At 38.0% G+C, this 26,756-nt stretch overlaps 1 protein-coding gene across 2 annotated transcripts in view; it reads right to left on the reverse strand.

The window, feature by feature from the left end:
• Positions 1–26,756, reverse strand: part of nckap1 (NCK-associated protein 1) — a 48,501-nt gene that overhangs the window by 16,309 nt on the left and 5,436 nt on the right. Inside the window, exons 2-16 of one of the 2 annotated variants that reach the window (XM_053333673.1) lie at positions 25,960–25,992; positions 11,987–12,097; positions 8,603–8,689; positions 7,866–7,922; positions 6,843–6,985; positions 6,138–6,228; positions 4,795–4,932; positions 4,660–4,708; positions 3,863–4,019; positions 2,791–2,847; positions 2,174–2,270; positions 1,207–1,313; positions 965–1,097; positions 346–427; positions 153–211 (exon numbers count right to left, since the gene is read on the reverse strand). In XM_053333673.1, coding sequence (XP_053189648.1) covers positions 153–211; positions 346–427; positions 965–1,097; positions 1,207–1,313; positions 2,174–2,270; positions 2,791–2,847; positions 3,863–4,019; positions 4,660–4,708; positions 4,795–4,932; positions 6,138–6,228; positions 6,843–6,985; positions 7,866–7,922; positions 8,603–8,689; positions 11,987–12,097; positions 25,960–25,992 — 1,401 coding nt within the window. The remainder of the gene's footprint in view (positions 1–152; positions 212–345; positions 428–964; positions 1,098–1,206; positions 1,314–2,173; positions 2,271–2,790; positions 2,848–3,862; positions 4,020–4,659; positions 4,709–4,794; positions 4,933–6,137; positions 6,229–6,842; positions 6,986–7,865; positions 7,923–8,602; positions 8,690–11,986; positions 12,098–25,959; positions 25,993–26,756) is intronic. The other variant, XM_053333674.1, reaches the window with a different exon arrangement.

Below are 26,756 nucleotides of genomic sequence, written 5' to 3' on the forward strand. Positions count from 1 at the left end.
TTTTTATCTATCTAACAATGCCTGTAGGTTTTACTAGAAAACACAGACTGCAGCAAAAAGTGTCTCAGTTAAAGCTGAAAGATAATTTTTCTACAGTAACAAACTTCTCCGAGCTTCAGATTTGTGTTTCTGAAGTAGATTTCTGTGCTCACCTGCAGTCTAAACCAGTCCAGTCTCATTCCTCTGAAGTCAAACACCTCTCCGTCCTCCACTGGAAGAAAAAAAACACACAGTTCACACAAAAATAAATAAATATACAAGTTGCATTGAAAGATTGAAATCAGCTGTACTCTAGTCTATACTTGTTATTATCTACTAGCTGATAGTAGGAGCAGTAAAGTTCACCTTGTTTGACGCTGAGGGAAGTCATCGTGTTGACAAATGAAGACATGATTATCGACTCATCCTCCGGACACACAGACAGGTTCTGCCAGAAAAACACAGGATAGAAAAGACTTTAGTGTTATCATCATCACCATCACCATCATCACCATCACCATCACCATCATCATCATCATCAATTTATGTTTCTACCAAGTCAATAATGTTCCAGCAAATTTTAAAAATGTAGTTTCTAGCTTTTAAACTAGAAAGCTTAAAAGAAGAAGAAGGAAACTGGGCCAGATTGGACCTCTTGGCGGGCCGGTTCTGGCCTACGGGCCGCATGATTGACTCCTCTGCGCTACACTGCGCTCGACTGTGCTGTTGCTCTGATGTCTGTGCATCTGTTTTTTGTTGTTGTTGTTTTAATGGCGTTGCACAGTATGTTTAATTTTTTTGGCTCTATGTATCCTTACTTTTTCTTATTTTCCATTTGCTTATTTAGTTTTCCTGGATTTTTGGGGGGTTTTTTGGACCTTGAGATGAGATCCTTGGTGGGTGGGGTATTTGAAGTTCGTGTTGTATGTTTATGTCTGTATGACTTCATCAAAATGTCAGTTTGGTGCATTACATGTGTTCATACCTGCACCAGTTCATTCAGCACCACAGCATCGAAGCCGGAAAGGTACTGAACGTAATATCGCTGCATCACTGGACCGTACTTCCTCACGTGAGCTCTGAGTTCTTCCATGTAGAAAATCAACTCCGCTATGTGTCTGGAAAAAACACAAAAACACGTTAAAAGACTGAAAACTGGAAGAAAACAAGCCGAGGACGTGATGATTGTGTGACTGTAGGTGTGTGTGTGTGTGTGCGTGTGCGTACTTGTCTATGAAGTCGTCTGTGCTTTTCTTCTGGATGTTGTCGGCGTGTCGAAGCAGCCAGATGATCTCGTCACGGGCGAACGACAGCGCCATGAACACAAATAACGCCTGGCAGCACAGAAAGAGGCAGAAATAAGAAAAAAAAAAAAATATATGGAGATAAGTCGAGGAGGCAGACACAGATTTAAAGAGAGAGGAGGGGGCAAAAAGGAAATGTCAAAAACACTCCCCTGAATATTTCCCTGATAAATTACCAACAGCAGCTGGCAGCAACTAAATTCTCCGAGTCTCTGAACCAAATATGCAAGATGTTTACAGAGTCCGCCTGGCAGAGCAAAGATAATCTGCTATACATTCATAGAGGGTCTCCATCTGGCCTGAGGAATTTATAGAGGCTTCTTAAGGTGGTATAATCTGTCTATCCTTATAAACTGATAAGCATTTGTAGCATTATTTAAGGTGGTATTGTATGTAACAAAAGGTTTAGACACTCAAAATAATGCTGAGTAATAGTTTAGAGTTATTTAAGTTGGAGTTTGCAATGTTTTAAGGTAGCAAAGTAGTATTTTATATTTTTAAGGTGGTACAACCTCAGTATTACTAACCCAAATTTTCTTAATTCATAAAATCTTATAAATCTCAATGTAGAAATGTATTTTAAAAGGTGGTATTCTGTATTACCTTTGGACCTAGTAGTCCCGGTTGGTCGGCTAAGACAGTCGCCAACTCCTTCAGAGCTGGACTGAGGAATGAAATGCTACTTAAGGTGGTATTTTAATGGTTTGAATCAATGTATTCTAGCAATGACTGCAGCCATCTTCTTTAAAGAGGAACCTGTGGAGCTATTTAAAGTAGTATTTTATATTTTTAAGGTGGTACAACCTCAGTATTACTAACGCAAATTTTCTTAATTCATAAAATCCCAATCCCAATGTAAAAATGTATTTTAAGGTGGTATTCTGTATTACCTTTGGACCTAGTAGTCCAGGTTGGTCGGCTAAGACAGTTGCCAACTCCTTCAGAGCGGATCGGAGAAACTTGCGTCTCTCTCTGTGCATGGAGCCTCTGCAGGAAGACACAGACACAAACAGACAGTCAGTGGGAGTCAAGAGCAGGAGCATCAAAAAACACACAAGCGTCATGATTAAATAGTATTTTGACACTTTCAGGACAATCCCGCAAGAGGACGAGTAAGGAGTAAGTAAATGACAGTGACAGCAGAAGAATGAGAACGGAGATGAAAGAGGAAGACGGAATAAGTAACGAGGATAAAAAGCAGAGATGAGACATGAGGGGAGACAAAAAAAAGGAGAAGAGATACAGCAGGGGGAAAGAATGAGTCGGGATAAAGGGGAAAAAGAAGGTGACGTGTCTGTGTCAGACTCCCAGGGAGCGAGACAAGTAGGTAGCAGGAAAGAGAATAGAGATGTAAGTAAAAGAGACACAAAACGCAGGAGATGCAATGAATCCTAAAATGTGATTTTTTTTTTTTTGTGTGTGTTTGAGGAATAAAAAAAAGGAAAGATGGGATCAGAATTCCAGCTGGGGTTCAATGAATGGATTAGTAATAAGATTATGTACATACGCGTGAGACAGGGCCTGTTCCTTGCACTCTCTGATGTCGTTGATGCGTTTGTTGTACCTGAAATAACACACACACACACACACACGGAGAGAAAGTGTTAAAAACAAGGAAGAGAAACAGACTTCAACTTCTTATTTTAGATTGTAAAATGTCACAAAGTGGTGAAAATGTCCTGTTATAATTTGCCACAGCACAAAGTTTCAAGTTTTCGCTCCTTGTATTGTCCAACTATCAGCCCACAAACAATAAGTATTCAGTTTATAATGATGTGAAATAAGAGTTTAGGCCACTTTTCTTGTTTTGATTGATTGATTTATTTACTTTTTTAAAATTATTATTATTATATTATTTTAATTTATTTATTTATTTTCTTCTCTTCTAATTAATTCTTGTTATTGGTCTTATTAGTCTGAACTGAAATAAGAAAAATGTAATTCTCTTATAATCCGACTCACACTTGGAATAATCTGCAAAAGCCCTTAAAATTAGATGTTTACCTCGACTACAGCTGTTCAAAGGCCTCATCTCAGACCTGGTTTTTAACTTCATCATAATTTTATCTATTTACTTTATTTATTGTTTTATCCTCTTCTATTAACCCTCCTGTCATCATCCCGGGTCAAATTGACCCCATCTCTTTTGACTGTTCTTTCTTTCCTTCCTCCTTCCCTCTTTCTTTAATTTTTCCTTCCTTCTTCCCCTCCTTGCATACTTCTTTGCTCCCTCCTCCTTTCATGCTTCTTTCTTTCTTTCCTTCCTTTCTCCTACCTTCCTCCCTTCTTTCCTCCGTCCTTCCCTACTTTCCTTCCTTCTTCCTCCCTTTCTTCCTTTCTTTCCTTCCTTCCTCCCTCCTTTCCTTCCTTCTTCCTCCATTCCTTCCTTCTTTCTTCCTTCCTTCCTCCCTTTCCTTCCTTCCTCCCTTGACACAAGGACAACAGGAGGGTTAACCTACATACTATTTTGTGTGTTGAGGTAACCTTGAAAACTAGACGTTGCCTCTCAATGTATTCATCCTAATAAATAAACATGACTGTCTCCATGTATCTTCTCTATTAGATGTTTTTCTTTTTACCCTCTGATGTTGACAAACAGGTCCTCTGCTGCCTTGTGGATGTGGAAGACTTCATCCCTGAACAGACAGAGGCAGGTGGAGCTCTGCAGAGCCAGCTTCCACAAAGACAACGCTGCGGCGTCGCTGTTCAGCACCGCGTGGCAAAGGATGAATCCAACTGGAGGGAGAGAGCAGAGAGATAAATGTATGACTGAGTGTCATCAGGAGCCAGAAGAGAGATTATTATTAACCCTCCTGTTGTCCTCGAGTCAAGGAAGGAAGGGAAGAAGGAAGATGGAAGGATGGAAGGGAAGAAGGAAGGAAGGATGCATGGAGGGGAGGAAGGAAAGGAGGGAGGGAGGGAGAGAGGAAGGAAGGAAGGAAAGAAGGAAGAAAGGTAGGGAGGTAGGAGGGAAGAAAGAAGGAAGGAAAGATGGTAGGAGGGAGGGAGGGAGAAAGGAGAGGACGAAGGGAGGAAGGAAGGAAAGAAGGAAGGAGAGAAGAAAGAAGGACGGAAGGAAGGAAGGTAGGAGGGAAGAAAGAAGCGAGGAAGGTAGGAGGGAGGGAGGGACAAAGGAGAGGACGAAGGAAGGAAGGAAGGAAGAAAAGAAGGAAGGTAGGGGGGAGGAAAGAAAGAGAGAAGGAGGAAGGAAGGACAGCAGGAAGGAAGGAAGGAAGGAAGGAAGGAAGGAAGGAAGGAAGGAAGGAACAGTCAAAACAGACGGGGTGAATTTGACCCGGGAGGACAACAGGAAGGTTAACACAGTGGAAACTAATTTAACGTTAAAAAGCTCTGAATCCTCGTTTCAAGTACTTACAAACAATCCATTTCTCCATCGCGTCCAGTGACAGATATTCACACGGCATCTAAATAACAGAGACATTCATTCACTCAACGCTTTAAACTGAAGGATCAGAACATTTCATATCATTTCAGTCGTAATCATACTAACAGTGTCGGACTGTGCAGGATTGAGCATAGTGGAGGGAGCCGAGATGAGAGAGAGCAGCTGGGCGTTCCTCCATTGGTCAGCGGACAGATTCCTCCTGGGATAAACCATCTGAAGACTGACCAACGCATCTGACAGAGACTGCAGAGGAAGAGGAGAGAGAGACAGAGAGAGAGAAGAGATGAGGAGAGAAAAGCAACAGAAATAAACCTCTAATAATAAACTCATTTCACAACTGCCCGAGGAAATCAGGTCAACTGAATCTCTTAAATCTCCTCTTATAACAAACTTTTATCTGAGAGTGTTTCCTGATTTTATTTTATCTTGAATTTAATTTTCCTGGTTTACGAAGCACTTAAATGGTTTAGACTCAAACTTAAACTACATTTCTGATCTGCTGCTACATTACGAACCATCCAGACCTCTCAGTTAATCAGTTAGTCTGCTTTCTGTCCTCAGAGTCAAAACCAAACACGGAGTTTAGTTTTTATGCTTTTTATGAAATCAAACATTATAATATAATATCTCACACTGCTCTGTAACTTCTTATTCTCCTGTTTTTATCTGTCTTTACTCTATTTTAGCTTAATTTTAATTCCAATTTAACACTTTTAATCTCGTTTAAATGTCTTTATTTTGCCAAGTGTTGCTTTTATATCCTGATTCAATGCATTTTGTATTTTATGTAAAGCACTTTGAATTTCCTTGTTGTTTAAATGTGATATACAAATAAATGTACCTTTCTTTGAATTGCTTTTACCTTTATCCTACATTGAATTGTTTTATTTTTTACATGTAATTATTTCACAATTTGTGTATTTTGCTCCCTCATGAAGCACTTTGTAACTTACATTTTTAGAAAGTGCTCTATAAATAAAGTTTATTATGCTTATAAATAATTATAAAATACAGGAACAGCATCGGGTTTAAAAAAGCCAAATTAAATTTCACTTAATCAGAATCTAAACCTGACTTTATGTCCTCCGTTAGTATATTTCATCATATTTCTGTGCGACACACGAGCTGCATAAACAACTGGAGGCATCAAGACTTTACTTTCAGTTTAATTAAGTAGATATTTCAGCTCTCAGATCTAAATGTGGCGTTTGCTATGGCAACTGTGCTTCAGCCAAGACGAAGATGAAAATCTATTTTATACACACACTGCAGATCATTCTCTAAACTTTCTCTCTAAACAAGCACAAGTACGTAGAGGTTCGCTTGATGCTATTTTAATGAGACAGTCAGAATTTATGTAAGAAAACGCGTAGGCTATGAGAAATCATTATTTAAAAAAGGAGGGCAGAGAGACTAAACTAAATGCTAACTGCAGCAGCTCAGCAAACCTTTCCGTGTGGAACAAACTCCTCCATCATCTTCTTCAGAGGGTTTTCATAATCCACGATCATCTGGCCCAGTCTGGGGTACTCTCGGTCACTAAAACACACACACAGTAACAAGTTTGATCAATGAATCACTTTTTAATCCTCCTGGTGTCCTCGAGTCAAGGAGGGAAGGGAGGGAGAAGGAAGGGAGGGAAGGAGGGAAGGAGGGAAGGAAGGAAGACAGAAGAAAAGGAGGAAGAAGGAAAGAAAGGAGGAAGGAAGGTAGGGATGAGAGGAGGGAGGGAGGGAGGAAGGAAGGAAGGAAAGGAGGAAGGAAGGAAGGAAGACAGAAGGAAAGGACGGAGGAAGGAAGGGAGGGAGGAAAGGAGGTAGGGAGGAAGGAAGGAAAGGAGGAAGGAAGGAAAGCAGAAGGAAAGGACGGAGGAAGGAAGGGAGGGAGGAAAGGAGGGAGGGAGGAAGGAAGGAAAGGAGGAAGGAAGGAAGGAAGGAAGACAGAAGGAAAGGACAGAGGAAGGAAGGGAGGAAGAAGGAAAGAAAGGAGGAAGGAAGGTAGGAAGGAAAGGAGGGAGGAAGGAAGGAAGGAAAGGAGGGAGAAAGGAGGGAGGAAAGGAGGAACTAAGGGAGGAAGGAAAGGAGGGAGGAAGGAAGGAAGACAGAAGGAAAGGAGGGAGGGAGGAATTTCTCTTCCTGTGTGTTTGTAGTCACCTCGCTCCGTGTGTCATCTCATGAGCGTAGTTGTAAAGGCCGATGATGGCTTTCCTCTCCTCAATGCGAGACAGGATGATCATCAGAGTAGTGTAAGTCACAACCAGGTCCAAGTAGTTCTTGGTCAGGTCAAAGTTCACCGTCTGAAAAAGGAAAACAGAAAGAGAAAGTGAGTTTTCAAAACAGATTTACCTCGAAGTCAAAAGGTTATAAATGTTTCATAAGTTTAGGATAAGATTAGACAGATCTGTAAATGTTTCTGAGAGTCTAAATGAGAAAGTATCACGAGGTATGAAGGGAAGTTCTGAGTTAAGAGATGAACGATGAAGAGAAGAGCTCAGTCAAGAAATCAGGACAGCAGCATTTTGAGGGAAGAAAAATATGAAACTACTAAAAATGAGAAAGTTCATTCTTGACTTTAAAAAAATGGAACAAAACAAACAAACAAAAAAGAAATCAAAGCTCAAGGGTCAACCTTTCCAGCTCTTAACATGTGACCAAAGTTGCATGTTTAGTTTTAAAGGGTTTGGTTTATATCTGATCTGTGTGAAAAGAGACTTGAGATAACTTTTGTAGTGATTCGGTGTTATATAAATAAAAGGTTGATTAATTGATAATTCACACAATGACACAGGCAGGTTGAAACTTTTAGAAAATCTTCGTGAAGTTTAACATTACATTTTTATTTTTCAGACTACAAAAATATGAATTCTTTAGTTGAAAAAAAAGAAGAAAAAAGATCCTTTTCGAACCCAAACATTTTTCTTCCCTTTAAATATGCATCTAATTTTCTAATTTCTTCTTTTTTAACTTCTCCTGAATTTGCACTCATATGCACATTTAATTTCTCCAAAATTATAAAAAAGTTCATAAAGTGTCATGTGGGTATTTATTCCTTATAATAAATTATTTGTTTTCATCCCTTCTTCGTCCTTCATCTATACTTCTTCTGTCTCATTATCAGCTTGTCAATCAGCTGTGAAAGGTATAAATAAAGTTTGACTTATTGAATGATTCACTTACAATATCAAAGAAGACCTGGCAGGCGTCGATAGTGTTCAGCAGTTCACAAACATGGTCCTGGTAATAAAAAGGAGTCAATGTTAAAGTTACATACAGAATCATTTTCATACAGCACCTGTTATAGTTTACTCTGTGTGTGTGTGTGTGAGAGAGAGAGAGAGAGAGAGAGAGAGAGAGAGAGAGAGAGAGAGAGAGAGAGAGAGAGAGAGAGAGAGAGAGAGAGAGAGAGAGAGAGAGAGAGAGAGAGAGAGGGAGAGAGAGAGAGAGAGAGAGAGAGAGAGAGAGAGAGAGAGAGAGGGAGAGAGAGAGAGAGAGAGAGAGAGAGAGAGAGAGAGAGAGAGAGAGGGAGAGGGAGGGAGAGGAGGGAGAGACAGAGAGGGAGAGAGAGGGAGAGGGATAGAGATAGAGAGAGAGAGGGAGAGAGAGGGAGAGGAGATAGATAGAGAGGGAGAGAGAGAGAGGGATAGAGATAGAGAGAGAGAGGGAGAGAGAGGGAGAGGAGATAGATAGATAGAGAGAGAGAGAGAGAGAGAGGGAGAGGGAGGGAGAGGAGGGAGAGACAGAGAGGAGAGAGAGGGAGAGGAGATAGATAGAGAGGGAGAGAGAGAGAGGGATAGAGATAGAGAGAGAGAGAGGGAGAGGGAGGGAGAGACAGGGAGGGAGAGGAGATAGATAGATAGATAGAGAGAGAGAGAGAGAGAGAGGGAGAGAGAGAGAGAGGGAGAGTGTTTTCTCACCTTAAACTCCATCACATCTACGAAGGTAAAATAGTAGAGAGCCAGATTCTTCAGGATCTCTGACTTTTCCTTCTGCAGCTGAGCCAACTGTTGCTGTAGAGGAGACGCAGTTACACACACGTTAGAAAAAAGGTTGTGACATAATAATAAAAATAATACTAATAATAATAATGATGTGCAATTTGAAAATATTTAACATTATACGACTCAGTAAAGCATATTAAAATCCTCCTCTCTCAGAATATTCAATATATATTACATTTAGTGACTTTCTCTTCAAAACTTGGTATGACAGATGACGTGATGTGTGTTTAAAAAGCTTAAATTAGTAATATCTGCGTCTATTATTCAAACCTACCTGTCTAAAAAATGTCAGATTACCTTCAAGCTTCAGTAGAGCTTTATTACTGTTTCTCTCAATTTTGACTAACAGCAGCAAATTGAAATAAATCAGATACTATTGCTGAATAATTTAGAAGTTTATTGGCAAACTTCTAAATGAAAAACCCCAAAATATATATATTAGTATATATATGTCATGTCATTTTACTTTGGCGGGACATTTTCTTCACTTGAATTGAATTTATTGGGACACTTGAAATATGTGAGAGCTCATTCATGAATATGATCTGTGTCGGATAAATCAAATCACATCATTCACAGATTTATCTTTTATCAAGCTCTCTTTTTTTTTTTTTTTTAATTCATTTTGATAAACAAGTTATTTAAGTCTGGAGAAAAAAAAGACTATGAGTAGCAGTCTATAAATCAGCTTGTGTTTGAAGTTTAACAGCTTCAAATAAAAAGAATAAAAATGTTTCACCAAAGTAAGACAATGTTTCTATAGAAGCAAAAACCAGCTGATATTTCTTTTCCTGCGTTTCCCAGAAGTCCCAGAGTTTAAAAGACAAGAGAAGTGAGAAGAGAAATAATTCAATCAGCTCGTTGATATCTACAAAATAAAAGTTTAGCTTTGTTTTCAGCTTGAAAAGATCACTTTAAAATCTTTTAACAAGCTCAAATATATAAAAACACACGATGAGAAAAGCTCGATTTATTAACCCTCGTATCGTCCTTCCGGGTCAAATTGACCCTTTCTGCCTTCCTTCCTCCCCCTTTCTTTCCTTCCTTCTTTCCTTCCTCCTTTCCTACCTTCTGGCCTTCCCTCCCCCTCACTCCTTCTTCATTTCCTTCCTTCCTTCCTCCCCCCTTTCTTTCCTTCCTTCCTTCCCTCCTTCTTTATTTCCTTCCTTCCCCTCACTCCTTCTTTCCTTCCCTCCTTCTTCCTTCCTTCCTCCCTCCTTTCCTTCCTTCCTTCCCTCCTTCCTTTTATTCCTTCCCTCCTTCCTTTTATTCCTTCCCTCCCCCTTTCTTTTATTCCTTCCCTCCTTCCTTCCTCCCCCCCTTCTTTCTTTCTTTCATTCCTTCCCTCCTTCCTTCCTTCCCCCTTTCTTTCCTTCCTTCCTTCCCTCCCTCCATCCCTCCTTCCTTCCCTCTTTCTTTCCATCCTTTCTCTGCCCTTTCTTTCCATCCTTTCTCTGCCCTTTCTTTCCTTCCTTCCCTTCCTTCTCCCTCCTTTCCTTCCTTCCCTCCTTCCTTCCTTGACTCTAGGACAACAGGAGGGTTAACTGAAGTAAGAAGCAGTTTCTATTTACATGACAGACATGACTGAAGCAGACTGTATGTAAATTAAACCCAGCACCAGAGCCTCAAACCAGAGCGCTACTCTACCAGGTAACGTAAGAAAAACACTGCTGCTGCTGCACCGAGGAGCGAATATGAACAACTAAAACATGTTTATGCTCAAATTTTTAAAAATAAGACGAGATAAGAAGGTTTTTAGTCATTATAAAAGTAGCTGTAAACTACTGTAACTGGATGGATGAGAGATTTGTTCGCTCCTTAGTGCAGCCAGCTAATTATTCACTCAAACAGCCACTCGGTCGATCGGTCGGTCATATATTCAATTAAGCCAACTAACAGTCAGCAGGTGGTTAAACCAGCCACACAGTCACTGAGTGGATGGATAAAAAGAAGAAAGTTAAAAAAAAATAAATAAAAATATATAAATGCTGCCAGCAGAAGATGAAGAGAGAAGAGAAAGCACAGCAAACCAAAACCACACAAAAAAAGAGACACTCCAAAATAGCTTTAAAAACAGGTACAAAAAATAAATTACATTACAAAACAAAAAAAAGTACAAAAACTTAGATACAAAAACTTACCAAAAAGCACAAGTCCGGAATAAGCCAAGTTTAGCATGCAGAACACAAACAACACAGAAACAAAGCAGAAAAACAACGTAAGAGACAACTTCTTTTTTTTTTTGCACAGTTATACTGAATAAAGCTGTTAGCTACACACACACACACACACACACGCACACACACACACACTCATACACACACGTACACAGACACGCACACACGCACGCACACACACACGCACACAGCTTGTTTGTTAAACAGTTTCACATAAACACACATATGGCAGAAGCTAACAAGTAAAGCTGAAAGAAACATTTGATGAGAAAATGACTGCGTTTAGTTCACTTGACACACACACACACACACACACACACACACACTTATACACGTACACACACACACACACTTATACATATACACACACACAAAAAAGGTCACTTGCATTGATACAAATCAGCTCAAACAATTCAAAAAGGACATTTCTAACATTTCTATTAAAACCAGCAGAAAATCACCCATCTAAATTCATCACTTTGGTATTTTCAAAATAAGAGAAAACAAATTATTATCATTACTTTTGATTCTTTTTAATTAATTAGTTGTCTTTAAATATCAGAAATAAAACAGAAATGTCACAATAAACTGAATTACTGAATTAACTGGATAATAATTAGTACACTGATTTAAAAGTAATGACTTTTACGCCTTATTTTGAAAGCTGACAGGAAGTGAAATCAACAGGGAATGACTACCAGGACACAATATAAAATAGTTTAAAAAAACTTTAGCAGTTAGTGTTATATCTACTTTATTTATTTATTAACAAGCAAACTAGCCAACTTTCTAATTTGTTCATGTCACTATAAATTATCCGTCTTAACCAGAAATATCTCAGTAAACAAGACAAAAAGTTAAGTTTCATTTAATTATTTTCTCCCAAAAATAAAATAAAACAAAAACACTGACTTTTTATTCATTATTGTGCAATTAGCAACACTTTCAGGACTAAAAAACAACCTAATATGTTTTTTTAATAGAATAAAATGTCCATAAATGTGTCCTACAGGCTCAATTTAAAATGTAAAGCATCATCATCATCCTCATCATCATCTCTTCCTCTCTCTCTCACACACACCCACCCACATAAAACACAGCACACACACGCGCTCGTACTCACGTTATTGTTCCTCGTCTCCACGGCGGGAAACTTCCTGACGATGAATTTAACCGCCGACTCCAAGTTCTTGTCGACGAGGTACGACGGCTTGGCCTTGGGATCGCCACATGCCTGCGGAGGAGAAGACAGAGGAGGTGAGGACGAGAGACACACAAAAAATAAAATAAATATATATATATAAAGTATCACAAGGCTCTTTTTATGTCATTCGTGTTATTCTAGCATTGATTTCTTTGAGTTTCAGGCATGTTAGATGTGTGATCACCACTGAGGAGGGGGATGGAAGGGGGGGGGGGGGGGGATTTAGTGGTTGCAGTGAACACTGGTTTATCCTGGCCCAGATTTTGGGGGGGGGGGGGCAGGGTGGTAAAGGGGGTTCAAGTGGATGAAATATCAACATTACTGACATTTAAGTGAGATTTTCAAGACATGAAAACAAACACAAACATAAACTTGATGCAGTGGCAGCGTGCAGTCTAATTTTTTCTTTTTTTAGATGCACGTGCCAACAAGGAGATTCCACCTTAAACAAATATGCACAATCAAAAAGGTGGGGAAGGGAAGAAGGGAAGAAGGGAGGAGGAGGAAGTTTGGAGATTTTCCCACTTTGCTGAATTTTAATATATTCACAAAAATGGAAAAAATAAAATAAAAAAAGAAGTTTGGAAGCATACAGCCTAATTTTTGCCTTAAAAAAATTATTTTTGGATGCACGTGCTAATGAGAAGATTCCACCTTAAAAAAATATGCACAATCAAAAAGGTGGGGAAGGGAAGAAGAAGGGAGGAGGAGGAGGGGGGGGGGTTGGAGATGGAGATTTTCCACTTTGCTGAATTTTAATATATTCAAAGAAATGGTGTTGGGGGGGGGGGGGGGGGGGGGTAAGTAAAAAAAAAAGAAGTTTGGAAGTTTGTGGAAGTTTTCATGTTTGGATAAACCAGGTTCGACTGTTGTAAAGAGACAAAAGAGCGAGAGAGAGACAGCTTGCATTGATCAGTGGTCGTCGCCTGCTGTGCTGTGGAGATACTCAACTTATTAAAAGATACCAATTATACTTTTTTTAAGTGAAATTATTAATAATCTAATAATAATTAAATGTGTCTTATCTTTTATTAAAAGTTACCCACAACACAGAGAGGCAGAGAACCACTGAGAGAGTCCCGGGTAAATGAGAGGGGGGGGGGGGGGGCAGGTTAACGTCTCCGAGCCATCCATTGGTTAGCTGGACAGCCAGAGAGATGGAGGACGGGTGTAGAGTGAAGAAGGGAGTGAATGGAGCAGTGGAGAAAGAAAGAGAGAAAGAGAGAGAGAGGGTGACTGAGTAATGACTGGACAGAAATGAGAGAGCAGAAGAGAGACAAAGAGAGAAAAACCTCTTTAATTTAATTTAAAATATTTTTTTTTCGTCTACACCTGTAAGAGCGGCTTTCTTTCCTTTTTTCCCTCTTCTCCTTTATTCTTCTTCTATTATTAATATTTTAAATCCTCCACTCATCTTTTAAAAGTGTTGCTTAATCAGCCTTTTTTTTTTTTAATCAGCCCTGACTCTGGCAGGAAGCAACAGCGCTCATGCATTGCATTATGGGTAGTGTAGTAGTGAATGAGTGAGGAAGATGTAGTCCATGCATGTGCCATAAAAAAAAAAACAAGAGTGAGTAAACTTTTTTTTTTTCTTTTAAGCTGTCAAGACACACACACACGCACACGCACACGCACACACACACGCACACACACGCACACGCACACGCACACGCACACGCACACACACGCACACACACACACACGCACAAAGAGGAACGATCCCACAGAAGAGGTCAGTGCCTTTATTTTTTGGGGAGGTGAACAGACCGCTCTAAAGGATTCAGTTCCTCGTGTGGTTATAATAATAATTAAAAGTTTTAAAAAGTTTTAGAAAAAGTGGAATCACACATTTATAGAAAAAAGCCAAAAAATAATAAAAAAAAGATTTAAAAAAAAAAAAACTGTGCTTGTATATATTTAAAAAAATGAAAAAGATAAAATGTATCTGATGCTAAATGAACTGGACAAGGCTTCAACCACAAACCACACAAACCATTAAAAACCTTTTTTTTTTTTTTTCCAGATTTCAGTTTGCATGGCGATGAAACTTGGGAAACGTTTCGAGGGTCGGTGCCAATACAAAATGAAACCACGGCAACAACAGAAACACACATGCTAGTTCACACGAGCACAGCAGTGAACGACCAACACACCACAACCCCCCCCCCCCCTCCTCTGGGACTTTAAAAAAAGTGATGAAACGTAAGCTTTAAAATCAATGATGTCACATTAAAGCTGCAGAAATGTGACATCATGATGGGTTTGGTAATATATAGAAAACTTAACGCTTCATCACTCTTTAAAAAAAAAACAACTCACACCAGGCTAACTACTACGAAACTACATCTTAAGCATTTGCTGCCATTTTGCATCTTTAATTCAACATGGGATGCAAAATGGTGCAAAGTGGGGATGAAGAAAACCACCATATAAAATCCAACAAACTATAATTAACCTTCCTGTCGTCCTCCCGGGTCAAATTGACCCCATCTGTTTTGACTCTTCCTTCTTTCCTCCCTCCTTCTCTCTTTCTTTCCTCCCTTCCTTCTTTCCTCCCCATAACTTCCTTCTTTCCTCCCCATACCTTCATTCTTTCCTTCCTCCTTCTTTCCTCCCCATACCTTCCTTCCTCCTTCTTTCCTCCTCATACCTTCCTTCTTTCCTCTGTCCTTCTTTCCTTCCTCTTTCCTTTCCTCCCTCCTTCTTTCCCTCCTCCCTCCCCTCTTTCCTTCCCTTCCTTCTTCCTCCCCTCTTTCATTCCCTTCCTTCTTCCTCCCTCCCTCCCTCCCTCCTCCCCTTCCCTCCTCCTGTCCTTCCTTCTTCCATCCCTTACTTCCTTCTTCCTCCCTCCCTCCCTCCCTCCCTTCCTTCTCCCTCCCTTCCTTCTTTCCTTTCCTCCCTCCCCTTTTTTCCTTCCTTCCATCTTCCCCTCCTTCCTTCTCTCCCTCCCTCCCTTCCTCCCTCCCTTGACTCGAGGACAACAGGAGGGTTAACATACTATAAAGCCAATTACTACTGAAGCTAGTTCACTAATTAACTAGCAGCTACGTTAACTCTTTAAAAAAAACACCAAAATCAAACCTGCTGAGCTCTTGTGGACGAGTCTCAGCTTCTTATTATGGACCCTGATGGTTTTCACGCCAAGACCCGACCGTACTCTGCCTCTGATTGGGTCGGACTCGTTGGATTTTGTTGGTTGAGGTTTAGTTTAGTTTATTTTTTGCTTTTATTTTGTTAAAATTTACACAAAAAAATGACAAGGAGAAGCAGAAAATCCAAATGCTCTTATTTTAAAGCCTCCACCTTAAAAAAAAAAAAAGACAAAATATTCACATTATAGAAAATATGACCGCATTAATGGATGAGTCATAGTTTTAAAGGTAAGCAGCCAATCCGAGGCAAAGTAGGACGATGTCTTATCAAGAAAAGCAGCAGGATCCATTACAACACTTTTCTCTCTCTCAACCCTTGAGACACAATTTTCCAACTTTAACAGCCATTAGCGCTCACTTTCAGCATCTATTAGCCAATGAAACTCTAATATTAAAAGGTGTGTTTATAAATGTACTAAAATGAAAAGACCAAGAATCGAGATGTGACTGCTGAAATTCATGCAATTGCAAAAAGCACAAGCCTTTTTTTTCTCTTTTTAAATTTTGCTAATAAAAATGCTCTTCTTGTAATCTTCTAATCTTCACACCACTTCATCTTCACCCTACTCAACTACACTCTAGTCTCACTAAACCACTAAAATGTTAGTTACCCTTTGACTCACGCCGGGGAACTGCAGAGTTTAAAAAGAAAAACAATTAAAAAAAAACAAAAAGCAACTGTTTGATTAATACATTAAACGTTGGTATGGTTGGTATGAATAAAAGGACTGCACACTGTTTTCCATGTTTTAGCCCAAACTCACAACTATAAATAACTTTTTGTTGTTGCTGTTTTGACCCTCAGGCTTTACAGCAGCATTCCTGTTGCCCCTCAGGTTTGGTTTTTAGGAATGTGACCCTCTTTAAGCCCCTGCACAGACAAGCCCCATGATGCAGTTTGACTGTATTTGTTGTTTTTAAGCTCCGTTTTTATCCATTTTTAAAGGAATTTGAGATGCTTGCTTAAAGAAAAGGAGATCTATCAATAAACACTACTCATTTATTCACTTTATGGTGCGTTCAAGTGACTGTAGGAAGTTCCAACATCTCAAATATCTTTTTTTTTTTTAACCTTTGTGTCGTCCTCCTGGGTCAAATTGACCTCGTCTGTTTTGACTGTTCCTTCTTTCCTTCCTTCTGTCCTTCCCTCCTTCCTTTCTTCTGTCCTTCCTTCTTTCCTTTCCTTCCTCCCTTCTTTCCTTTCCTTCCTCCCTTCCCTCTTCCTTCCTTTCCTTCTGTCCTTCTTTCCTCCCTCCTTCTCTTTCCTTCCTTCCTACCTTCCCTCCCTCCTACCTTCCTTCCTTCCTCCTTTCCTTCCCTCCCTCCTTTCCTTCCCTCCTTGACTCGAGGACAACAGGAGGGTTAATGCAAATACTAAAATCCACAATACTCTGATTATCTGTATTTATTTTTTGGGAAGTTTCCTGCTACATAGTTTAAGGATGTGTTGGCTTTAGTAAATTCCCACATGCACTTGAACGCAACGCATATAGGAGTAGTTTTTACAGTCTGACACGACTTTATTCAATTTAAAACACCTGTATTTTTTGGATAATGGTCGGCAGTAGTGTGCAGTAAGTTTGGGTTGTAATTAAAGGGCTAAAACATGCAAAACCTTTTCAGAGTTGTTTTTTATGATGATAGCATATATTTTATTTTGCGGATGTAGCCACACTAACTATAGCAGCGTCTCACCAGTTCATTTAACCTAATTTAACTACTACTAATAATACTCTACTATTATTTATTATTCTACTCACAAAAGCTAACACAATTAGCTAGCTGCTTAGCATCACAGAACTAATCTACTAAAAAGCCAATTTCTGTCATTTAAATAATGGAGTGGAGTTGTCCATTAGTGCTGGTGGTGACTAGTGCAGATAAGCTGGCTGGCTGGGTTTGGGTGGGAGGTGGGAGGTGGGGGGTGGGAGGGGTGGAGGGGTTTGATGAGAGGATGAATGGAAGGAGAGAGGAGAGAGGAGAGAGGAGAGGAGCGGTGAATGAATGAAGGGTAAAGGGAACATGGGAATAAGCTGAGAGAGTCAATGGTAGTCAGGGAGGAGTAAAGGGAGCTGTTGCCTGGATACCAGAACAGACCTTAAAGTCGTCTCTACACTCCGGGTACCAATTATAACAAGGGGCCGAAATAGGGCAGGGAGACCCCACATTTAGAGAGGGACAAAAAACCTACATCTGAGAGCTAATTATGATTTCTAATTGCTGGATAAAATATTTAAAACATTAAACCTGTGGTAACTTCTCAGTGATCCGACGACTGGTGAGACGACGGCAGAACACACTTAAAATGCATTGGGTTTTTTTTTGGGGGGGGGGGGGGGTTGTTTATGTGTGTTTCCTCGCTGTGTTGAAATCTTATTTTCTTAAAGAAGAAGGGATTAACTGCTGAGAAGAAAAGAGCTAGAAAACAATGGATGGTCTCATGTGATTAGGAACAAAACCCCACTACAGCATGTCAAGCACCAGCTGACTTCCTGTCAAACATCATAATACTTATTCTACCTTTAATACGCAGCTTTTTTTTTTACTATTATTACTATAATTTCACAACTGCACTGTCTAATGTACACAACAGAGCAATATCTGTATTTTTGGCACACTATTACTCAGCTCAACTGTGCATTATATGTGTCTATAAATTTACTTTTCCACTTTAAAACCTGTCCAATAACAATAAAATCAGGTATATAATCATTCACCACTAATATTATTGTGCATTATGATACTTTCTTTTACTAGATTTTTTACTACTATTGTCTTTTTTATTGCTTTTGTACTAATTTATTGGTCTTTATTCTTTCTATTGATGCTCTTTTTGTTTTGTTCATATGCATTTGCAGCTGCATTAATGTAATTTTTCCCCATTGTGGGACAAATAAAGGAATATCTTATCTATCTTATCTTATTTTACATTAGTGTTTTTATTATTTTTCATGTTTTTATGTTCTTCCTTTTAGGTGTTTTTATTGTGAGGCACTTTGAATGAAAGGTTTTATACAAATTAAGTCATTATTATTAGAAGCAGAGGTTGTATTAGTATTATCTTATCCACTTAATGTGCAACAACTTTTTCAGACTGCACGTCATCTTAATTGGAAGTAATTAAGTAAAGTATTTAAATGCCAAATCAGTCAATTAAATACTTTCGTCTCAATCAAACATGTAAATAGGAAGAGTTAATGTCTCTATAGATTACTCATTAACAGATGAATATTATCCAAACTCCTCGAGCTGCAGGAATAAGTATATTAATCAATTAGTCAACCAATAAATAAACTTAATTGCCATCTCTTTAGAAAAATGTCCAAATTATTTGATTCCAGCTTCTTAAAAGTGAATATTTTCTTCTTTTCTTTTAATCCTCTGTGATAATAAACTTGCTATTTTTGGTTTGTGACCTATATGTTTGGACAAAGGAAGTTATTTCAGGTTGCCTCTTGGGTTTATGAGACATATTCGACCATGTTCTGATATGTTATAGATAATAATGAATAATAACAATAATGCATTTTATTTAAAGACGTCTTTCAAAGCACTCAAGGACACCTTACAAGGCACATATCAAGGTATTGAGAGGCTAATCAATAATTAAATCACTGTCCGCTGCAGGTATAAGCATCTCTATGGCCCAATATAGATATTAAATATATATATATATTTATATTTAAAATGTAATATATTAAATAGTTGTGATCATCAAGTTATACTGGGAACTTCAACTAAAATATGTTCGCTCATGTTTTAAGGCACTACGGATCAAAGTGTTCACCTGCTGGCAAATTATCTCTCCAATTAAAGCACGGAAAAGACAATGTGTGTGTGTGTGTGTGTGTGTGTGTGCGTGTGTGTGTGCATGTATGTGTGTGTGTGTGCATGGGCATGTGTGTGTGTGTGTGTAAATGCGGGCATCATAAGTCAATGAATATCAATGGAGTATGGGGGGGGGGTTGGTAAAAACTTGACAGTGAATCAGTGAATGGAGCCCAGCCTTTTAACGTCTTAGCATTACAAATAATTCAAAACATGAAACAGGAAGTGAGGCACAAAGGAGAGGACCAACAGATCAGTACAGGTAGCCAGGACGAGGAGGAGGAGGAGGAGGAGGAGGAGGAGGAGGAAGGGATGAGGAAGAAGGAAGAGGGTGAAGGAGGGAGCGGAGAGGAGAGGAGAGGAAGGGAGGGGAGGGGGGTTTCATCAGTGGAAGGTGATAAACTTTGCAAACCTTCCAAACTTGTCCTTGCTGCATAGGAGAGGGGGGAAGCATTGGAACGGAGAGAAGAAGAGAAGAAATCAAAAACAAAGAGCCCACCCAGACAAAAACTGCTGGATCACTGACGGTCCTCACACAGGCACCCGTTAACACACTCACACACACACACACACACACACTCTCATACAGGTGTGTCCTATGTCTGAGAGTTTAGTTAGGGACAGCACTTGTTGCATTTCTTGTGTTTATTTATTTAATTAAACAAATAAAAAAAATTAAAATTAAAAAACACATGCTACGTCAACATGTGCTCACTCCCCCCCCCCCCCCAATTTTTTTGCCCCCCCCCCCCCCTTTTTTTTTTTTTTTTTAAAACACACGCTTTTTGGAAAGTATCCCTACCTACGCACTCAGACACATTTAAAAAATAAATTCAAAAAAACACATTTTTTTTAAAGAGTGTGAAAAAGGACTGAAATAATAATAATAATAATAATAATAATAATAATAATTATAATAATAATAATGGCTGACTAAACTCTCGTATTGAGAACAGTGTGAAGAAGACAGACGTTTGGCCCCTGCAGTTTTTTGGGGTATTTTTGTCCCTTGGCTGAGATATTTGCTCCACATTTCAGCTCCGTGGCTGTTGCTATAGTAACTGACGGTGGTGAAAAAACTCCCTAATCTCCGAAGCAAGCACACCGATGGTGCTTCGGAGATGGTTTTTTGCTTTAAATAGTTGCATAGTGAGGTGAGTGTGAGGATACAATGCTGGACACAGTTATTCATGACTATAGTCTGGTAATAGTTACAAAAATGAATAAATAAATAAAAATTAAATTAAATAAAAACAACAACAGCCGCCAAGTCCTCATGGATCCCAGTATGACTGTGATTATAAGTAGTATATATTGCATCTCTAACAAGTTGTAGGAGAAAATAAAACAGCTAAATAATAAAACATTTACATAATTATTATTAAGTGTACTGATCATATTTTTAACTTTAACCCTCGTGTCGTCCTCCCGGGTCAAATTGACCCCGTCTGTTTTGACTGTTCTTTCCTTCCTTCCTCTTTTTGTCCTTACTACTTTTCCTTCTTTCTTTCCTTCCTTACTCCTCTTTCCTTCCTTCCTTCTTCCCTCCTTCCCTTCCTTCTTCCTTCCCTCCATCCTTTCCTTGCTTCCTCCCTGCTTACTCCTCTTTCCTTCTTCCCTCCTTTGCTTCCTTCCTCCCTGATTACTCCTCTTTCCTTGTTCCCTCCTTTCCTTCTCTCCTAAATTCCTTCATTTTTTCATCCTTACTCCCTTTCTTCCTTCATTCCTTCCTTCCTTCCTTCTGTCCTCCTGACAACAGGAGGGTTAAAGGCCCTTCCTCCTTCGTTCCTCCCTCCCTCCCTTCCTCTCTCCTTTCCTTCTCTCCTAAATTCCTCCCTCTTTTCATCCTTCCTCCTTTCCTTCCTTCATTCCTTCCTTCCTCCTGACAACAGGAGGGTTAAGGCCCTTCCTCCTTCCTCCCTTGACTCTAGGACAACAGGAGGGTTAAAAAGGTGTTTTAATTTGTACATCTACTTTATTATTTAATATCTATTAGTGTGTGTGTGTGTGTGTGTGTGTGTGTGTGTGTGTTGTACAATAAATACAATTATCATCAATACAGAATTAAAGACTGATTAACAAATGTATCACTATTATTTAAAATTGATGATCCTGTTTTGTTTTGTGTTTCTTCCTTTTTGTTACTAACTGTGTGTTCAGACAGAATATATAAAAAGGGGATTTCGGAGGCAGCACAATTACAGAAAAGGTTAACAGAAGGATTTGATTACATGTGAATTAGTGAAATGATGACTGGAAAACAAACTTGAGCACAAATCTCTGAGTTTTTTATGAGAGCTACAGAGAGAAGAAGATGAACTGAACACAATCGGTACATTTATTTTTAATCTAATTTACAGCTAAACAATAAAAAATCTACATAATTATTGAGTGTAATGATAATATTTTTCCTCTCTTTAACTTTAAGGTACTTCTCAGCTCAGTTAATCATGTATAAAGTTGTAAAGACTTTCAAGTTATTCTATTAAATGTAAATTAAATTCAAATAATTGATTAAATCACCAATAAATAGTCTCATTTCACAAGCTCCCACTAAGATTGTGATGGTACTTTTATTATAAGTAGTATATTGTTCATCTCTAACAAGTTGTAGGAGAACAAAATACAACTAAACAATAAAAAATTGACATAATTATTAAGTACACTGTCCGTACTTTGAATGTTTTAGCTGCTAATAAACAGAAAAGGTCCAGCTTTCAGATTAGCTTTCACTTCTTGCCTGAACATAATAGCAAATAAAGTTCCTCTTGATAAACCTGCAGTATGTTATAAAGCTGTAGAGACGTCAGAGTTTCATTATTAATAATTTAATGATATTTAACTTTCTAAAATCTGCTGAGCTGAAGAAAAATAGGCAAAAAACAGTGAAGGAAATAGAGAGTAAAGACAGAAAAACTGAGATTTTAACACTAGTAATTAGATTTTACCCTTATCATTTAATCTACTACAGTCCTGCTAGTATTATATAACAGAAGCTCCTCTTAATTAAAGTATTCAGGCATTATTCTCACTGCTTCATGAGTACCAACAAGAAAAATAAAAATAAAATAAAGCTACTGCACACATTTAAAAGTCTAATTCGTAGATTATCTGCAGGTTTCCCAATCAAAAATACAACACTGGCTTTTCACCGATAGATCGATTTCAGCCCTCAAAGACAACGACCGCCTCATTTATAATCAAATCAGTCTCATATTAAAAGTTTAAAATCATTAAAAATGTGCCAGCAAGTCTGTTAAAGCTTCGTTTTACTGCTCAGATTAAACTACATTAATGGGATTCTTGTGCAAATGTCGTTAATCGCTCATAAAAATGGACTATGAAATTAAAAATGAGGGTAAAAAAAAAAAAAAATGCAGCTGGTGATAAAAGGAGGAGGGTCTTTCTTTAAATGTCAACCTTCTTTTTCTCCAGTAGGTAATTATTCATGTTACTTTTATCTACTGTAGATAATAATGAGGCTGTGATCGGGCTACAAGTTACAATAAGTATGCAGTGAGGAGCAGCAGTCATATAAAAAACTAAATAATCAATAATAAAGTTAAAGAGTGGAGAAAATAAAACTCAGTGGTGCAAAATACAAATTAAAACTACCATTATATCGGTTTTCAATGCAGGTTAATTATTTCAGTTGGAGGTAAAAATGAACTCGAGGAAATCTAAATGCCAAAAAGAAAAAAAATATATCAGGTTTTCTTCTTTTATTTAACCTTCCTGTCGTCCTCCCGGGTCAAATTGACCCCGTCTGTTTTGACTGTTCCTTCCTTCCTTCCTTCCTTCTTTCTCTCTTTCTTTCCTCCCTTCCTTCTTTCTTTCCTTCCCTCCTTCTCTCCTTCCTTCCTCCCTCCCTCCTTCTTTCCTTCCTCCCTTCCCTCCTTCCTTCCTCCCTCCCTCCTTCCTTCCTTCCTCCCTCCCTCCCTCCTTCCTTCCTTCCTCCCTCACTCCCTCCATCTTTTTCTGTCTCCCTCACTCCCTCCTTCCTTCATTCTTTCCTTCTTTCCTTTCTTCCTTCCTCCCTCCCTCCCTCCTTCTTTCCTTCCTTCTTCCTCCCTTCCCTCCCTCCATTCCTTCCTTCCTCCTTTCCTTCCTTCTTCTTCCCTTCCTTCACTCGAAGACAACAGGAGGGTTAAAAGATTAACTACTTAAAAAACTTTGAGAAACAGTTTTAAATGCTCTGTTTTTATGAGGATTGTGTCAGAGAGGTTTTACGTTACTGTATAATATTCTGTTCATGTTATTTAGCTCAATCCTTACATGCTGCTCAGGGTCACATTTGACCCATTTTTAACATTTGAGAGCTTTAATCTTTCTCTTCCTGGGTCAAATTGACCCCGTCTGTTTTGACTGTTTGTTCCTTCTCTCCTTCCTCCATCCCCCTTTCTTCCTTCCTTCCTCTTTTCCTGTCTCCCTCCTACCTTCCTTCCGTCTGTCCTTCTCTCTTTCCTCCCTTCCTTCTTTCCTTCCTCCATCCCCCTTTCTTTCTTCCTTCTGTCCTTCCTTCCTCTTTTCCTGTCTCCCTCCTCCCTTCCTTCTTTCTTCCTCCCTTCCTTCCTTCTTCCCTTATTCCTCCCTCCCTTACTTCCTTCTTCCTTCCTCCTTTCCTTCCTTTTTCCTTCCTTCTTCCTCCCTCCCTCCCTCCCTCCTTTCATTCCTTCTTCCTCCCTTCCCTCCTTGACTCGAGGACAATAGGAGCTTTAACAACACCATAAACTTATATTTTATCTGGATATTCCCTAATGTGACCCACAGTATACAAACATTTAGATAAAATGCATCATTTTATTTTTTTGTGCAGCTGATGCATTTAAACATTTAAACATGTAATCTTCATATTTTACTAAATATTCTCCTGGAACATATAATAGTGATTGTGAATATATATATGGATGTATTTTCTTTCCCATAAATAAATATAAATACACTTTGTTTGCTGTCTGACAGCTTCACTGAGGAATAATCAAACATTTATTAATAACTGATGGAGAATAGACACCAATTATGACTAGGGTTGCAAAATTCCGGGAATTTTCAAACTTGGAAACTTTCCATGGGAATTAACGGGAATAAACCGGGAATTTACTAAAGAGCGCACAACTTGAAGCCAGACTTTTGAGCCTGGGGACTGCACAGTTGTTTTTGTTCTGTTTGATTGTTCAACTTATAAATAAATCTGTTTTAATTGTATCATTTAGCTTGTAACTAAACAATTATGTTTGCTTAGATATGATACCTTTCCACTAAATTACTCTCAATTGCCATAAATTCCCATGAAAAGTTTCCAATTTGGAATATTTCCAAAATTCCCCAGCTTAACTTCCCATGGAAATTTACCGGAAATTTTCCACCCCTTTGCAACCCTAATTATGACTCAGAGTATGAACAGTATGAGGAGAGTTTATTAAAGTTTATTAACATTAATAATGATAATTATAATTTCCTCCAGCTCCATTAAAAGCACATTATAGATTAACATCTACAAACGCGGGGAGCATAACAACAATAACAACTCATTTGTGTCATTTATTTATGTTTGGCTATTGTTTTTATTACTGTTAATTATATTTTTTGCTTAAATGGTGTATATTACATTATGTGAAGCAGCTTGTAACTTTAGTTTGGAAAGATGCCATAGAAATAAAGTTTATTATAATTATTATTATTTAATTAAAGGTAATTCTGAAGGCTTTAAAAAAATCTTAATCATAGGGTTATTACTAGTATTACTACTGCTTTTATATTTAACAGCTGCACGTGTTACATCCTGTGTGTATATATATTAATATAGTGATGTTACAGTAGATACAGATACAGTACATCCTGCTGCTTGTTACTGTATTTATCATTATTCATATTATTCAATTTATGGTCAATTTGAAGCCGACCTCTTAAAAAGCAGGACAATCTCCAGCCTTTTAAAAAAAAAAAAAACTTTGTATTGCGCAATCAAGTTTAAATAAAACACTTAATATTTTATCTGTCATGTGGTTATTACACTAAACATTGTAACTGCTGTTTTTATTTAAATGTACAGCTGTTCATGTTGTAACTGCTGTTTTTATTTAAATGTACAGCTGTTCATGTTGTAACTGCTGTTTTTATTTAAATGTACAGCTGCTCATGTTGTAACTGCTGTTTTTATTTAAATGTACAGCTGTTCATGTTGTAACTGCTGTTTTTATTTAAATGTACAGCTGTTCATGTTGTAACTGCTGTTTTTATTTAAATGTACAGCTGTTCATGTTGTAACTGCTGTTTTTATTTAAATGTACAGCTGCTCATGTTGTAACTGCTGTTTTTATTTAAATGTACAGCTGTTCATGTTGTAACTGCTGTTTTTATTTAAATGTACAGCTGCTCATGTTGTAACTGCTGTTTTTAAATGTACAGCTGTTCATGTTGTAACTGCTGTTTTTATTTAAATGTACAGCTGTTCATGTTGTAACTGCTGTTTTTAAATGTACAGCTGTTCATGTTGTAACTGCTGTTTTTATTTAAATGTACAGCTGCTCATGTTGTTACATCCTGTGTGTATATATATTAATATAGTGATGTTACAGTAGATACAGACACAGCACATCCTGCTGCTTGTTACTGTATTTAGAGAACATCCTGTCGACCTGATAAATATATGTGTTGACTTCCTTCCATAAAAGAGACTCTGCTGTTTTATTACTGTAGTCAGGAGAAATTTAACTGAATGATTTAATGAATGCTCAGCCAGATTTTGAGCTGCTGTCATTTTCACTGCAGGTCTGTTAATATTTTATCTAACCCTAACCCTAACTCTAACAATTTAATCTTCCCAATATGTATTCAGTTTATCCAAATAAACGCCTATTTGCAAATTTACTTTACTTTTTCTTTCTTTTTTTTTTTTTTTTTTTTACTTGCCGTTTTCGGAGATGTTTCGTAGCAGCTCGACTTCTGAGACGATCAGTCGGGAAACGTCCGCCATCATGCCGGGGAAAACACAATCCGATTAATTAACCTGTGCAGCTCTTTACTGATTTATTGCAGGCTCTAAGCTCTAATGTCTTTTTTTGATATCTGATAATGACTCCTTCTGTAAAAAAAATAATTTGGTTATTCTGGCTTTTAATTTATAGTGTGATTTTAACGTCTAATTTTATTTATTTATTTTTTTTGTATTTGCTTTATTATATTTGGTCTCATATATTAAATCTAATAATTGTAGCTGCCACATTAGTTTGAATGTAAATTGAAGCTTCATGTTTTGACTTTATTGAGCTCGACCGATACTGGATTTCTGAGGCTGATGCCGATATTAAGCAGTAAAAAAACAACCAAATATCACCAAATAATATCAATATATCAGCTGATCATTTTATATATAAAGAATATAAACATACATTTGTTGCAGTTATGAAAAATATATCCAATAAAGGCTGTGATCTTTTACAGTATGACAATAAATGTTATTGAATAAAATGACATCAATGCACTGAAACAATGAACCTCACTGGGAATTTAATAATCATAAATAATTATTTTTGTGTAATAATAAAACCTGTGTGCCTTTAAAATGGTTTTAATTGTTTACACATGGCCTACTGTTACAACAAGGCTGTTTGCTGTGCATGCAGCTTTTTATACTGTACTGTATTACTGTATTATACTGTATTATACTTTATTTAATGTTTTATTTAAGTCTTCTATGTTCTTATGCC

Source organism: Scomber japonicus, chromosome 14 (assembly GCF_027409825.1).
Source record: "Scomber japonicus isolate fScoJap1 chromosome 14, fScoJap1.pri, whole genome shotgun sequence".
Taxonomy (NCBI): domain Eukaryota; kingdom Metazoa; phylum Chordata; class Actinopteri; order Scombriformes; family Scombridae; genus Scomber; species Scomber japonicus.